The 16138-nt window shown below is 38.6% G+C and overlaps 1 protein-coding gene across 1 annotated transcript in view; it reads left to right on the forward strand.

Annotated features, from left to right (window-relative positions):
• The window catches only part of ANO4 (anoctamin 4), a 106302-nt gene that overhangs the window by 76718 nt on the left and 13446 nt on the right, over positions 1 to 16138 (forward strand). Inside the window, exons 16-21 of the mRNA XM_057385298.1 lie at positions 2042 to 2182; positions 4668 to 4832; positions 8336 to 8372; positions 10738 to 10849; positions 11901 to 11958; positions 14171 to 14268. Coding sequence (XP_057241281.1) covers positions 2042 to 2182; positions 4668 to 4832; positions 8336 to 8372; positions 10738 to 10849; positions 11901 to 11958; positions 14171 to 14268 — 611 coding nt within the window. The remainder of the gene's footprint in view (positions 1 to 2041; positions 2183 to 4667; positions 4833 to 8335; positions 8373 to 10737; positions 10850 to 11900; positions 11959 to 14170; positions 14269 to 16138) is intronic.

Consider the following 16138-nt stretch of genomic DNA (forward strand, 5'->3'; position numbering starts at 1 on the left):
GAAGACAATTGAAAGGAGAATAGCATTTATTCAGATATGCAACCTTGTGAATTCCTCACCACTTCAGATTCTCATCCAAGAAATTCACACAGCAATCCCTGCAGTGTTCAGGGCCTTCAGTCTGGGACATGAACTCAATGTGTTCTGGCTCTTTCAACCCTGCATATCTGGATTTCTTGTTCTTGTAAATCAAGTGCAAGGCGGGAGGCATGGAGASCAACTGTGTCTTGTGTGCAGAAACCAACTGCACACAGTCCTGGCACTCCCAGATGAAATATGGCTTCTGTTGCTATTTGTAGCATATTTTTTCTTTTTCTTCAGTGTCACTTTCTTTGTATCAGTAACCTCAGCYGGACACGGTACTGTTTACTTGCCCAACCATTGCTGAGTATCATTAAACAGGAACAAAAGTTCATGCCAGAGTTTCAGTTACCTTTYTGAGAATACCTGTGAAAATAGCATTTACATTATTTGAATCAACAGGAGATTGTAGGATGTGTGGATGTGATAAGGACTTCCCTACAGTGCAGATTGTACAAGATAATTAAACCTTGGCTCAGAGAGAGGTGCCAAGTAAAGATTTCTTGTCTTTGACAAGTCAGCTTGCAGAGCCCTTGCACAATCTACAGGGTGCAATTTTCAAGAGCCTTGCCTCAATGCTATCACACTCTGTCCTTTTTCATGCCTCTGGGCACACAGGAATACTACTTACATTGTTCCTTTTGCCAGATTATGATCTGCTCAGCCCCCTTTGGCCCTGATATGGCAGCAGCAGCTTGAGCAAGGTAGAATAAGAACAAGGAGTTACCATGCCTCCACAGAAACATGGGTAGCCTTTGTGTATAGCTAAGGTAGGGCTGGTTCTCTCAAGTACATAATTACTTATAGAGGCACTGCAGCTAGGCACACATGCCTCTTCATTTGTTTTTATAACATGTTACCAGGTTGCTGTGTGAATTTGGAAATTAACTGTGTTGAGAAAGCATCTTCAAAACTTGGAAGAAAGAAAATAAGACACTTCTTTTTTTCCCTACCCTCTTCAGGGAAATTTATTAAATTATATAGGCTTTTAGGATGTCTCGCTTTTATTCACATTCTAAAGACTTGGGTGACCAGTTAACTTTCACCTATTTCCATGCAGTTATTTAAGGTCTGGACATTTACAGCTTTAGTCAGTCAGAGCTCAATTAAATGCAGTYGAAGGGTTGGAAATGATGGAAATTTGTAAGTTGGTTATGAGAATCCATCCTCACAGCCTGGTGATTTCTCTCACACCTGACAGTGTCCTGGATGCCACACTGGGGTGAGGTGGCACAGGACAYGTGGCTCTTGGTGAACCTCCACATGTTAGGGCAGTGGGGTAGCATTACTGCAGGCATTACTGCACCAAGGGTGATTCCTCTCTTCTGAAAATGCTGTGAAGAGATGTAACCAAATCTCCCCCCAGGTAATCCCCAGGTTTCATTTCACAAGTGGGTTTTTAATGGCAGGATTTGGCATTTCTGCTGYTGAAAGTTGTTCATGTCAATAATACTGTCCAAGTTAAGTAATTGAGCCGCATTAGATTGCATGGATCCTTCTTCAAATGCTGAGAAGCTTTTGCTGGTAATGGAAATGTAACCAAATACTCAACAAACAGCTRTTAGGTTTGGAAAAAGGAGGTTTGGTTGTTGGGAGATTCTTTTGCTTAGTTGAAAAATTCCAGTATTAATAGGATAAGGTCAGAGTGAAAAATTCTGTGGTATCAACCTTACAATGATTTGTCTTGTAGCCACATATCTTTGAAAGAGCATTATTTAGAGGAGTAGTTAATTGTGGATTTTACTAAATACTTTCAGTACTTACTTTTATGGGTACAGAGATTTATTCTAGTTCTCATGAAGGAGACCTGATTTCCCAGCTCAGCTTTTATAGTAGCTGTGCCAGCTGCTGGATTCAAAAGTGTAATTCCCCAGAAGAGTGATCTGATAAAAGATCTGAAGTTTCCTATAGAGTTTTTCCTAGCTGTGCTGTATGTGAACATTGTCTGTCTGCCCTTTAGGAGGAAATACGTCCACAGTTTGAAGCCAAATACTCCAAGAAAGAACGAATGAACCCCATATCCGGGAAGCCAGAGCCTTATCAAGCATTTGCAGACAAATGCAGCAGACTCATCGTTTCTGCATCTGGAATATTTTTTATGGTTTGGGAACTTTTATTTATTTACCAGTTGAAAAAGAACAAAGTYTCATTATCTCTGCTAGTAGAGTAGGTAAACATTTGGATATGACTGCTTGAAAGGGAAATAAGCTCAAGCATGTTTTCCACAAAATCTGAAAATCTCCATAGCAAACCACTTGAACTTCTGTCAAGTCCTACACCGGTTCAATCTTCACTARGTCTCACAGACTAAGTCCTTTCTTCAAGGAGATACCTGTAACACTGTACATAGTGACACGTGCCAGAATATTGACACTGTCACAATTAGGCACCAACTTCAGCTGACTGAATTACCTCACTGGTAGCTTTCCCTTTGTATATAGTGCAGAGTGATAGGGATAGTTGCTATAGAAGAAGCAGCTGTTCTTTGTAAACTTCACAGAGAACCTAAATAAGATGCTTGGAGTGCTTAATGATGTTAATGTGAGCTAGTTTTTCTGTGTATTGAGGAGATAAGGAAAGAGCGTTCATAATCCTAGTGCAATTGGAATGGAAAAACCAATGTTCCTTGCCTAAGATGATGCATTTATCCCCTTTTACAAAGTGAAAAACTAAAAACAGCAGCAAAATGTCTCCTAACAGAGAGCTGCATGCATTTCTACTGAAATGCCTCCATCCTCTAATTTYAGTGAAGCAGTTATGAACTGTAATTCACATGACAGAAGGCTTGGTAGTGCCTTGAAAACACAGCTGGAATCAACAGACTGYCACAGAATTTACTCGGGCTTTTCCATGAGACAAGAAAATGATAGATGAGCGCAGCCTCAGGAGCTGTGCAGAGCCAGGTAGGCAAGCTAACCCAGCAACAGGGCAGAGGACAGTAAAAAACTGATGGCTTCAAAATTGTCCAAAGCAATGTAGGTCAAGAAAAGCAAGAGCATTATTGAGGTGAACCGTGCTCTGGTACATCAGGTGGATGGACACCCTGACTCAGTCCTTGAGGAAACGTGCTCAGGACTGCAATCTCTGCTCAGAATTGACACTACAACTCTGACGTTTTGAGTATTTTCCCTGGATTTTTTTTATTTTTTTTTTTAAGGGAGGCAGCATTTTCCCCTACACGGGCTCAGTCATTAATTTTAGCCTAGTGATAGATCTTACTCAAAGTGCCAGACAGAGTAACTTTGCTCTAAATTGCATTCACCACAAATTATTGTCCTCAGAACAGCCCTGGAAACTGGACAAAAATTATTTTCACTGAGGATATTGGCATAGCATGGGCTTCCAACAGGTTAGAAAAACTCCGTATTTTTGATCACTTTGATCTAAGATTTTTTTTTTTTTTTTTAAGTAACAACTATAAGCACAGGAGATACACACTTAACAAACTTCAAGTTAGAGCAGTTCTCAAAATTCTCAGCMTTGACTCTCACAGGGCAGTTTCTAATACAGCTTTAACCGGGTAAGTGATTCCCTGTAAGGAAAAGAGAAGTGGTCCTTTCCCTCAAAACTATACAGGGAATTCAGAGACAATCCTTCACATTCACATGGACTTTTCTTTTTACTTCTCCATTGGGATTTTGTCAATCACTTTTGTAATCAATGTGAAATTATGAAACCAGCTTGATTAGTGTTTTCTGACTAATTTTGTCCATTTAATTAACTTGGATATGCCTCCATTTGGATTGGTTTAAGTTGCCTGTGTACAGTCTTGGAACACACCTCTTTGGCAAATAATTTTCTGCCTTCTACTGAAGAAAGTCCTTCTTCTTGTTTAATAAGGCTRATGGAGGCTGTGTCAAAGTGTCTTTGAGAGGAGTCACTCATACCAATTCCCAACTATTTGGCCTTTAGGTGGTTTGCCAAACTGAGACATAAATTGGTCACGATGGGAAACAGTTGTCATTTAGAGCTCAACTGTTGCATAAGGAACTTTAAGTGACTAAGCAGCCTGGCTCAGCTGTGGATTTCTCATTGTAGCTGCCACTTTTGCTGAAAATTTCATCAAAGAGACCACAAGCGCAATTGAAATTGTTACCTTCTCTGGATAGATGATTTCCAGAACTGTAGCAGCTAGCTAGGCTAGTTTGGCAGGGGAGTTGATGAGGCAGTGCCCACAAATGGAGACATTTGTGTGGAGTGTGAAGTCCATCAAAGCACAAAATCCATCCCAAGTATGACACCATCAGCTTTACATGAGCCTTTGCACATCATGTGTAGATAAGTAAAATTTCTAACTCCCAGAGCTGGAAACATTGTTTCCCACAATAATGCTAAGGAAGAGGAATGTTTCCAGGAAAAGGTTTAAAACTAAAGATTGTTTTAATATTATTTCAGAGATTTTCCCATTATGAGAAATAAAAAGAAAAAGAAGAAAAATCATCATGTTGGAACCTTTCTCTGGAATCAAAGAGAATGCATTTATAAAGTCTTTCATTTCATTTAATTTTCAGAGTTTCAGGGAGAAGGTAACTCCTGTTCCACTGGAAGTTTTCAGGTTCTTCTCTCTGATTTTTTCCTTCCTTTAGATCTGTGTGGTGATTGCTGCTGTTTTCGGCATTGTTATTTACCGTGTTGTGACTGTCAGCACTTTTGCTGCCTTTAAGTGGGCTTTAATCAGGAATAACTCTCAGGTTGCAACTACAGGGACTGCAGTGTGCATCAACTTTTGCATCATCATGCTGCTGAATGTGGTGAGTAAAATTAACATATCCAAAATTATACCTGGGCCACCAGAGCAGTGGATATCTCAGTCAGCAGGCAACCAAATGTTTTCAGTTCCTTTTTTCAGCAGGAGTGGAGTGACTTGCTAAGACAGACATGGAATTATTGTTTATGGACATCATTCACTATTTATATAAAGTGTGATTCCAAACTCCAAGTATTATGTGAAGCATGTTTGAATATTCCGAAAATATTTTAGGAAGACATGATCATACTCCTGCTTTATCCTCTGCCACTTCTTTTCCTTTTATATATTTGCAGGCTTCAGCCCATTAATATTCTTCATTTTAATTTGTGTTTTTTACATACAGTGACAAAGCTAAATTCTTGTTTACACTATTTTCAGTAATTCCAATTTCAGTTTTTGGTAGTTTTCCAGTGAGGATGTTCATATACAGACACAATGTCCATAAGTAGAGCTCTCTTGAACAAACATGACTTGTTCCAGAGCTGCCCACAGCCTTTGGCAGGCTGCACCAGAGGCATGGACTGGGTGCACTGTAGTGGAGCTGGCTGATGGTGGGTTATGGTTTGAGCTGATTTGGAACCAGACTTGGGACAGAGACAAAAATGAAATTTCTGTGTGAGAACAGTCCCAGGAAGACAGTGTAACATAGATGAGATGGGGAATGAGTTTCATCCTTCTGTTGAGACGCTGATACTCCTGTATTGCCCTGACAGCAGTGTCTGCTCTTTGTTGCTCTTGGCAAGAGGTCTGTGGCCTTTCACTATCAGGTTTTTGTCAGCTGACATTACAAGAATGCCTTTTCTGGGAAAGGAGGGTTCAACCTACAAACCACCCCTGTACTGGAGCCAGGGTGGAATGTCTCTACCTACTCAACAGCAGGCATCTTCTGCAAAAAATATGTCAGGCTTTGCTCCGGGAGATGATTTACTTGCTGGGAAGAGAATGAGATGTAATTTCAGGTCTGCTGATTTCCGAGCACTGTATTGGAGACTACTTTTTTCCTCTGCAACATCCAAGCATTTTCATCATCTAAAAATTATTTTTAACAGACCCTTGTTTATATGGCAGGAAATTCCAAGAGTCTTTGCTGCAGGTCTTTACTTCTTCCTTTGGTGCAGACAAGACTGGAGCGGTGACTAAGTCTATTTAGAACTGTTGTCCTTCCTGTTTTCCCTTAGGTGGGACTATAGGCTGAGAAAGGCCAGAAAGAAGAGGAGAAAGCCGGTTTTTGTCTGAATTTGTACTGAGGGCTCTCTTCTTTTGTTAGTTTTATTTTATTGGATCTTGTAATTCAAAACCCCCAGCTTTTGGGGGTTTTCTTTACTCTACCTAGAGCACACAATAGCATAAAAGAAATAAAAAGAAAAGTAGATATAACTGTGCCAGTGCAACATCCATTTTCAAGCTCTCAGTATAAGTCATTGTATATGCAGTGAAGCAGCAACAAAGAAACGCTGCACTAAAAAAAAATATTTCATTCTCAAGGAGTTTTACAGCTCAGAGAGTTTTTTTAAGTAATGGAAGATTGCTTGAAGGTGCCTCTTGAGAAACTTTGTTTTATTTCCTAAAATAATCAAGTAAGTGGAGAACTGCAAAGATGGATTTCTTAAACCTCATACTCATCACCATTCAAGACACCAGAGCCTTAGATATGGATACAGCTCATGGAAGAAAAAGGTCCACAAAATATGAAACTGCAGGATCTTTTCAAAGGAAGGATTTAGGAACATAATCCTTTGCTTCCCATGATGGATTAATGTAGTTTAGTGAAGGGCAATGGTGGGATTTCATTTGGGAGAAAAAAAATCCCCAGAAGTTATTCAGCTAGTTGAATCCTCCATGAACGGTAACTCAAGAAAAGTGTCAGAAGAGCAAGCAAAGATACAGTAATAAAATCAGAATGGACCAAGATGTACACAGCAGTAGAGAATATACTGCTAGAGGCCTTGAAAACCAGCAGTGATTCTGATGCAAGTTGACACCTCTCAAAGCATCAGGGGAAAGGTCCAGACCACAAGTAAATTCGAGACCAGATGTTCTGAGCACTCAGTACCTACTCTGACACATCCATCATGACAAAATAAAATGACCTTCAAGCAGCCTGACATGAAAACAATCACTAGCTTTACCTAGGTTATTAAAACCTGTAAATTCCAGTAATAGTGCCCATGGAAAATACAGAGAACAGAGTATGATCCCAAATAGGGTCCCTTGGGGTAGCAGTGATAAACTACAGTAGCAGATAATTAGATCCAAACAATGTTAACAGAATCTCTAACACACTCTTACTGTTCCGAACAGAATAGCAACAATTTGAAGTTTTGATAACCCCTTCTGCAGAGCAGTGTACATTTGTGAAAAAAACACATTCTCTGCTGTGATCAGGATGTAAATGACCCAGGCATTTAGCACATTTACAGTTGCCCTTAAGAGATGCTTTTAAGCCCAGAAGAAAATGCCTTTTCATTACTTGAAACAAAACCATTTGTCCAAAGGCAGTAGAAAGCTATTCTAAGCATGAAGTTGTTGCTAACACAGATGAGAGATTTCAGGATGACTTCAGTTGTTAAGCAGGCAGTTTGATCTGTAAACAGTACATAACTCAGTTTAAGCAAGAGATATTAAGGATAACTGCAAATAAAAAGAAACATTGTGGATATGCACTGTAGGAGTAAGTAAATACTTGAGCCTGAAAAATGAGAGGCTTTGTATCCYTGTAGGCATCAGTGAGAATTAAAGACATTTAGCAATTTGTAGGAACAGGCTTCAGACTCATTTAAAGCAAATAGAAGTCATTGTATTAATTTACTCTAATGCTGATGTTGTTGGTTATGTACTTAATAGGTTCAAAACTCCTTTGCAAATACTTATTGTAAAAACTCTCCAAGTTAGTTTTGTAATCTTTATTAAGTCTCCTGGAGAATTTGAGAGCATGGTATCTGAACATGCAGGAAGTACCACTTACAATTTAGAAAATGACACTGGCACAGAGTAAGAAATGTGGTGTTGTGCTGGTGGTGTGGATTACTAAAGATTTTCTCTGAAGTAGCCCAGCCCCCCCCCCAATGTCTTTCAGCACTAAAGTGCCAAACAAAACCAAAARAAGCCCTAAATACCAAATATATCTATAAAATGCTCTTCTATGACTTTTTTTTCTTGTGAGATAAATGTTCCMTGAGTAGCTAAAACAAAAATCTCAGTTGTGCTATTGTGCTGCATTGTGTTTTTTGGGAAAGTTCTCTCAGACTTTTTCACTGTATGTGTAAAATAAGGACAGTGACAGAATTTCAGCTCCATATATTGTGGATGATCATTAGATATAAAAACATTACTTATACTTTTTTTTGTTACATCATTACTGTATTGTTATGTAGTTTTATTGTCATTATCAGAGCATCACAGAAATCATCTGCATGTCAGATTTAACATGTTCCCTCYTTAGAAAGCAGTTCTATATTTTTGAGCTGGCCATGTAATTAAGAGGCTGTTCCTTCTCTGTTACAGCTGTATGAAAAGGTTGCTCTTTTCCTGACAAACTTAGGTAAGTAATATTAAATATGAAATTGAATAATGCTGTACTGATTTATTGGTCCACACACCATGATAAYACTCAAAATTCCTGTATAAATATGAAAAAATCCTAACTAATTTGGAGTTTATATGAATTAATGTTTTTCTTAAGTTTATTATTAAAAAGTACATAAATTAAACTACTGTGCCATTGAATCAGTGGTTGACAGTAATCATCCATCTTTGTTCTTGTTTCAACCCCCATACTATGTAAGAACACAAACAAAATTTTTTACTATGAATAAATGTAAAATAGTAGCTTTGGAGGAAAAGGCATGAGTTTTCAGACAGACTGAACACCCATAACGTCCAGGGTTTGCAAACACATGGAAAAGGGGGGTCACTTCTGGAAAATCAATCTATATCTTGAAATTAAGGTGCTGATTGGCTATCAAACATTTGCCTGTGAGAAGGACAGTAAGGAGGGAAAATAACTCGGTTAATCATCAACTCTAGCTRGACCTAAACTGGATGATGTTCTAAATTTCAGTAATCTTTTCAGGCCACTCACAAAGGAAATCTTTATGCTAGAGTAAGGAAACCTGTTTTCTAAGGAGACCATCTACTCTCATTGGGGTAGCAACAGGCTGTCATTCATATCRCCATGGCTCAGACAGAATCTATGGAGATCCTGATGTTTTTGGAAGATTGCAGTAGTTGCTGGCAATTGGCAAGGGCTCCTCAGTGTCAAGAAGCCTGAAGTGAGACTCTGGCTGAAGGCCTACTACACAAACCATATTGTAGCATGTATACAAGTTTCAGGAGGTTCTTTTGAGCTCCTGGAAACCTGTGCACATTGATGATTTTCAGCAAATTGTTTTGGACCAGATGGACAGATTTTGGTGTCTGCTCAGAGGAAACAGCTCATTTTAGCTACTCTCAGGGCTCTTCTACATCTCTGAAGTCATTGATTGATGTATTAAAAAAAATCTGTGTACAATAGAATTTTATTTTTTTGTTTCATATTAAACTGAGAGTCCTCATTTGCATGCTMTAGTTTTAAAATAATTTTGCTATCCTGTATCCATGGAGAAGATATCTGCTAGCTGCAGTTGAGAAATATGACTTCCAAGTTTCTGAATTGTACATGTTATGTCGAGACACCCTGGAGACAGTAGAAATAGTCTAGAGACCTTGAAGCTTGATTTCTTTCTGTTGGGTTCTCATCAAGGTAGGTCTGCTTTTTGCAGAAGGCACTTGTACAAAAATTCAGTGGGTCGGGTTGTTTCAATCACGTTCAGACTGTTTTGTGATTTTGACTCTGATGGCCTAAGGAACTGATTTGATCTGAATGATCTTTATCAGTGTAATAAGCTCAAAGTGGTATGGGCAGCAAAACTACACTGAGAACTTTGAGGATGTCCTTCTTCAGCCTTTACATGACCTTTTTCAAAAATGACATCCATSCTTCTCCAGAGCATCACTATTGCCTCTGATGGGCATTTAAGCAAAGCTTCATCTTCAGCAGCCAAGTTGTAATCAAACTTGTGCTTCCTGCAGGCTGGCATCTAACAAAAGAGCTGCTCTCAGTAAAGAGGATCTAGTTTATTGTTGTTTCTGTACTTCCAGTACTCTACAGGAGGCTCCTTTGGAAGTAGTATATGAGTCGTACCACTATGATACTCAGAATCACCACTAGTACCTTCTCTGCTCACTGCTGTCCTGTCWGCAATGGTCAGCTAACAACAATGGCCAGCTGGAAAGTAATTCCAGAACATGGTGCTGGTGTATTGGCATGGAGATTGTCTTGTTAACTTCAGTCTTGATACTTCTTGATATTTTTTGAAGGATCTGTCTTTCCCTTTTCTGTTTGTCTTAGCCCATGCACTGCAGAATATTTTTTCTTGGTTTTCTGTGATGAGTTCCCTGGGACAAAGAAGGGGCGCCATGCAGTGATGATCCACTGATACATGTGGACAAATCCATAAAATAGATTTAAAGGGAGGATTTTCTTCACTGCACTGTGACATCTCTAACAAAAAGGCACTTAAATAGCTTGTGTTGGAGCGACAATGTCACTATGGTAGGATACAGAAAAGGAAATGAGAGAAGAGCCTGTAAAGACCACTTAAATGCAGGAGGGGTGTTTAATATGTGCATTACCTCGACCACTTTCTTACGGTCTCCTGGGAACATACATACACATTTCTAAGTCCCTACAAGCTCCCTTGCCGAGTGCTGCTTTTGGATACAATTTCTTCTGCCAGGTTCTATTTTGAAAACAGCAGGCTAATTTACAAATACGTTGCCAGGTCTGGTAGTTGTGTGCAGCCTTTGTGCCAAGGGAAGTTGATAACCCGAATAAACCTCTGAAACTCTGGTAATTTTCTTTACAGAGCAGCCTCGCACCGAATCGGAGTGGGAGAACAGCTTCACTCTGAAAATGTTTCTTTTTCAGTTTGTCAATCTGAACAGCTCTACCTTTTATATAGCATTCTTCCTTGGAAGGTAGGATTGATGTCTGCACACTCATATGTGCAAAATGAAGTAGGGAGAAGAAATAAAGTTGTTTGTAATGAAACAAAATGGACTATATTATCACACATTTCAAAATGCAAATTCCATACTAGCAAGGCAGAACAGATTGCAATTTCATATTCCTTTCAAAAACCCAGAAACAGATGCAGTTTTCATTTCCWATCACCACATGGTGTCAATACTAACTTAACAATTTCACTATTGGAAACAGACGCATCTCACAATACCATATATGCAGGTCATTTCACTCTGTCTTTATGCATGCYACTTGTACAGATATTAAAATAGAAGGATACGATAGGTCAGTTGGAAGCRACCTGATTGCGTGATCTGGACTGTTAAGAGTGCATTATGAGCTATAATTTGGGGTTTTTTTCCACATTTGTATTTATTATATATGTTGTATATATTATGTATTTATTGTATATTTTATATATATATGTATGCATGTGTATATATAGCTATATGTATATTATTTTTATATCTTTTTCTGTCAGTCTCCTAAAAACAAAAGAACTTTTTAGTAGAGAAGGTTTGAATAGATGAATACATTAGTATGAATTATTTGCATAGGAGAATAATATTGGCAGGAAACATGGGAGAAGAGTTAGAAAATTACGTTTTCTAATGGAAACTAAAATTTCACAGGAAGGCAGACATCACAGAGCATTTCATAGTGTAAGGAAATGGACTGGCAGTTGAAAGCCATTTTCCAAATGAGCAGTTTCAGTCAGATTTTCCCTTTGCACTGCATATGTTGAATATCCTACAGTGGAGTATTTGGTATTGAAATAAAACTGAAAGTAAAAATATCCTTAGTCCTTCATGGGGATTATTACAGGAATACCCATAAAACATTTTATAGCATGACAACTTTTATAGTTATATAAAATTATATAACTATAAAAGATATAAGTCACTTTAAGATAACACCAGATTAAAAATAAGAGTGTGAGCTTTCTCTTACTACTGTGAACAGACTGCTTACACAACATAGTTGATATCTGTTCCTGTGTTCAAGATTTACAGGACACCCTGGTGCCTACTTAAGGCTGATAAACCGGTGGAGGCTGGAAGAGGTGAGTGTTCAATAACTGCACCCTGATTTATCCGCTGTGAATGCAAGCAGAGGCACACATAACTCTGCCTAGGCATTTCTGAGTGTGTTATTGGGTTTTCAGCTGCAATCTTAACTCCACACTGTTGACACTACTATCTGCTACAAAAGCATCTACATATTGATATATATATATTCCCTGTTCAATTCTAGCTGTTTTAGTGTTTGCATCACATACAGATAGTGGCGTCAGATGGTTTAAAGATTACTCACATATTTACACTGGTAGTGTTTTATCCTCAGAGTGAATCAAAATCAGATATGAATCTGACAACTTTTTGCTTCTAAAAATTCCTTTCTTCTCAGTTTTTCTAGCCTTGTGGATCAGAGAGCTAAACAATGAGGTATTGAATTAAAAATCCAGACACATAAAATATATGTGAAAGTTGACCAAACCAACTAAACAAACTTCCCAAACATGCAACTGGCTTAATGTTCCGTGTTAATAAAACCAAATGAATATGGAGAGGAATGAGAGTTTGGCTTTGCAAGGTACTCAAGGACCAATCCCTTTTTATTTATCTTTCTTTTAACAAATACATTCAGAATTCAAAGCCCAATTGACAGTTATAAGAGGTGAACAGCAGCAGTTTCTGGACCAGTCATTTACTTTCCAGTGCTTTTATGTGCACACTCAGATCCCATGGTGTCTTTCCTGCTTCACAGATGAATAATTGAAACAACTTTGCAGATAAATGACAAATGGTAAGTGGAAAATGCCTGTCAACATGGATTTTCAAACACTTCTGGATACATAAATATTTTGGTTAATAGAGGCCATTCAAATACTAGCCAAAAAAAAAAAAAGTATAAAACAATCTTAATTTTGTAATGAATTCTGTTCACTCAAGGAAAGAATACTTGATAAATGGACAGAATTTTGCTTAAAACCCCTCAAAAATCTGTCTGGGGCTGAGCTGATCTAAAATCTTGCTGCTGTYAAAGAAAGACAGTTCTGCTCTTCCTTTGAGTCCTCCCTTTGAGGTTTGCTCCTTCCTCTTCCTTTACCATGATTCTCACTTGTCCAACCCCATGAAGAGCTTATTCAATTCCTTTTATCGGCAGTAAACTTGTTTTTTCTGGCTGAACTAGTTTTCTGATGATTTAGTGGGCTTATTCATCTCACAGAGGAATCAGAGGACAGGGAAAGAACTTCATGTCTCTGCAAGAGCAGAGATGGGAGGAAAACAGAACCAGGTTTGGGAGAAAAGTGCAACAGTGAGGTGTTACAGGTTGGGTCAGTTGCTGATGGAAGCTACTCTTAGTAGTCCCTGTCTAGCTTTTCTCAGAGAAAAGAAGAGTCTACTAATTTTTAAAAAAGTCTGTATCTGTGCTAGGTCTTGTTAGAAACCTGCTTTAGAATGTAACCTCGAGATACACCTCGAACAGCCCTCTGCCAAGTGTAAGACTTTGAACAACACCAGCCCAGTGTCCATGGACACGCTCACACCACAGTTTATATATTATTGATGTTATGGTTGTTGCATCACTGCTACTTCATGAACACTGCACTTACCTCTCTACGGTTATATTGGCTCATGGGACTGATTCCTAAAAACAGGAGGATGAGGATTTAGTAATAATGACATAGAAAAAAAAAAACAAAAACAAAAACCCATCACGCAATTAATCTAGAGAGATGCCAAATGAGGTCAACAGAAACCTCAGCARGGATCCAGATTCTGAGTGCTGGATAATGCAGTCTGTACAAGAAATTCATACCTCATTTTGTTACATGTCATAGATAATTTTTCTACCTACAAGTTAAAGAGAAATAATTCCAGTTCTGTGACAGTGATTTATCTATAATACCCAAGATTTAAAAACACAACTTGAACTGCACTCTTTGGATCTGCAAAGCCCATTGTACAAAGYCCTGTTTGAAGGCAGAAAGCTTTTGTTCCCTTTCTGTTTTTTCCAATAATAGATAAAAAATTACCTAAAWTCGTGCTAGCTGAATGTCTGTCCCAAAAGCAGCACCACAACTTCAGGGTCTGGGGGCACTGACAAAGAAAGCACTCAACATGAAACACTAAGGATTTCTTTTAAAAATAAGGAGAATGTATTTAATTTCCTTTTAGCAAATGAGCAAATGTGCATTTATATCCTCTAAGTAATGCTTTAAAACTCAGTATAATTTCTCTTTGACATTTTATTTCTTTTTTTTCCTGTAGTGCCACCCTAGTGGATGCCTTATTGATCTCTGTATGCAAATGGGTATTATAATGGTGTTAAAGCAGACGTGGAATAATTTTATGGAATTGGGATATCCGTAAGTAAATATAATACCTATGCTTCTGAAGGTCACAGAATAATAAGTTTATGCTTTCCTTATGGCCAGTTAATAAAAGCAAGATAAAGTAGTCATTACAAAATTCCCCCTCCACCCCCAGGATACAGAACTCCAGATATGTAAATGGTGCTTGGGACTTTTTTCTACATTGGAAATGGTTTGCAAAAGTGAAAGTGTAATATAAATATTAACAAATAAGTAATGTATGGSAAGAACTTGATTTTGTTATATTGTATTCTGTGCTCTAAAACTCCTTAAAAATAACTGCATGACCACTGTGTTGCTTTCATGAAAAATATTATGTGTATCATTTCTTAGCTATGCCAGTAAATTCTAAACTGGATTTCTTGCTGGRTGGTAAAGGAGACCTGAAAGAGCTGGTACGAGCTGGAAAAATTGCACTGCTCTCATATACACTTTGAGAGACAGAAAAATGTACTGACTTATGTAGGCAAGTTCCCTGGTGATCCTCAGGGTATTATGGASCTGTGCCCTAGCTAAAAGGTTGGCAATTATTCATTTCCTATTAGTTCRTTCCTTATTGATTCACATTTAATGAGCATGTTTAATATGATTAATATAGATTTAATATGATTAGTGTTGTTGGTGCTAGAGACAGTGTAGCTGGTCATCAAGGGAAATTAGCAAGTGTGAAAATCTGWGAGAGAGCTGACATTGTCAGAAAGTTTGCTCTTGCAAAGTTCAGAGGGGTTTGCTATTTCTCCATCTTTCCTGGGTCTTGCCAGTATTTTGCAGCTGTTAGATCTGCAGGAATTTGTTGGGATGGAGAAGGGAACAGTAGCAGCAGTATTGATCCTTCTCTTTCCACTCCCTACCTCTTTTGTCAGAACTCTCAGCTTTCTATTAATTCAGATCTTGAAACTTAATAAAGAGCAGAGAAGAGAAATAAAATAGAGACAGGAGGAGATTGTTTAAGAAGTGATTTAATAGGAATAAACTGCTTTACAAGGCAAATCACAACATAAAAGACACAGTCACAACATTGTGAAATGTTCTGCTTATTCTGATGAGAGAAGTGATTGGTCTCCAGACCCTTCAGTCCCCCTTTCAGCCCTGAAATTCTGCAAGAAGGTGCATTTCCCTTCTGTGTGAAAAACACCTTTCTGCTACGAGCATGATGGCAGCCAACACAATGAGGATGGCCAGAGGACTTGGAGGCAGCCCTGCAATCTGTAATTGAATTGCACTCAACTGCGCTCAAATGCACCTACACTTCTTTAAGGAAGAGGAAAAGCTGTAACCCTTCTGATAAATTACGTAAATGGAAAAATAATCCCTAAGCTTTAAGAAAACAAGCAGTTGTCCAAATCCAATGATTATTTGCCTACTATTCACAAACCAGAGCAGGCCACTACGAAGGCAAGRAGTGATGCACTGTCAGGAAAAGGACTGAATTATCTGAGTGATCTACCATGTTCTGGCTTACTGAGATAAAGTTGTGAACCACAGCTTTCAGAGAAGATCTCTGTCATTGTGGTTTGGGGATTTTTTGCTCTCTATACTAACTCCTAACCAGTGTCCTTCGTTGTTCTTTTCAGGGCAACTCCCTGAAAAGGTGTTTATTTCAGATGCAAGCATTCATTTCTCTTTTGGCTCAGTGCCTCTCWCAGTGGTCTTACACACGCCTTTTTTGGGAACAGTGTCTTCCCCCTGGTGTCCAGTACAGCTCCCATGGCTGCTTGAGAGGGGGGTAGCTCATTTGTCAGCCATCCATCTCTCAGCCACCATGTGTTGTCAGTGGTTCAGACACTTCTTTCTCCCTCTTGCTGCACTGAATGTTTGGCTGCAGACATCATTCAGGGTTGCCTTTTCCCTTCAGGATTGCCCA

The sequence above is a fragment of the Malurus melanocephalus genome, unplaced genomic scaffold, assembly GCF_030028575.1.
Source record: "Malurus melanocephalus ecotype Western Australia unplaced genomic scaffold, MMel_1.1 scaffold_16, whole genome shotgun sequence".
Lineage (NCBI taxonomy): Eukaryota > Metazoa > Chordata > Aves > Passeriformes > Maluridae > Malurus > Malurus melanocephalus.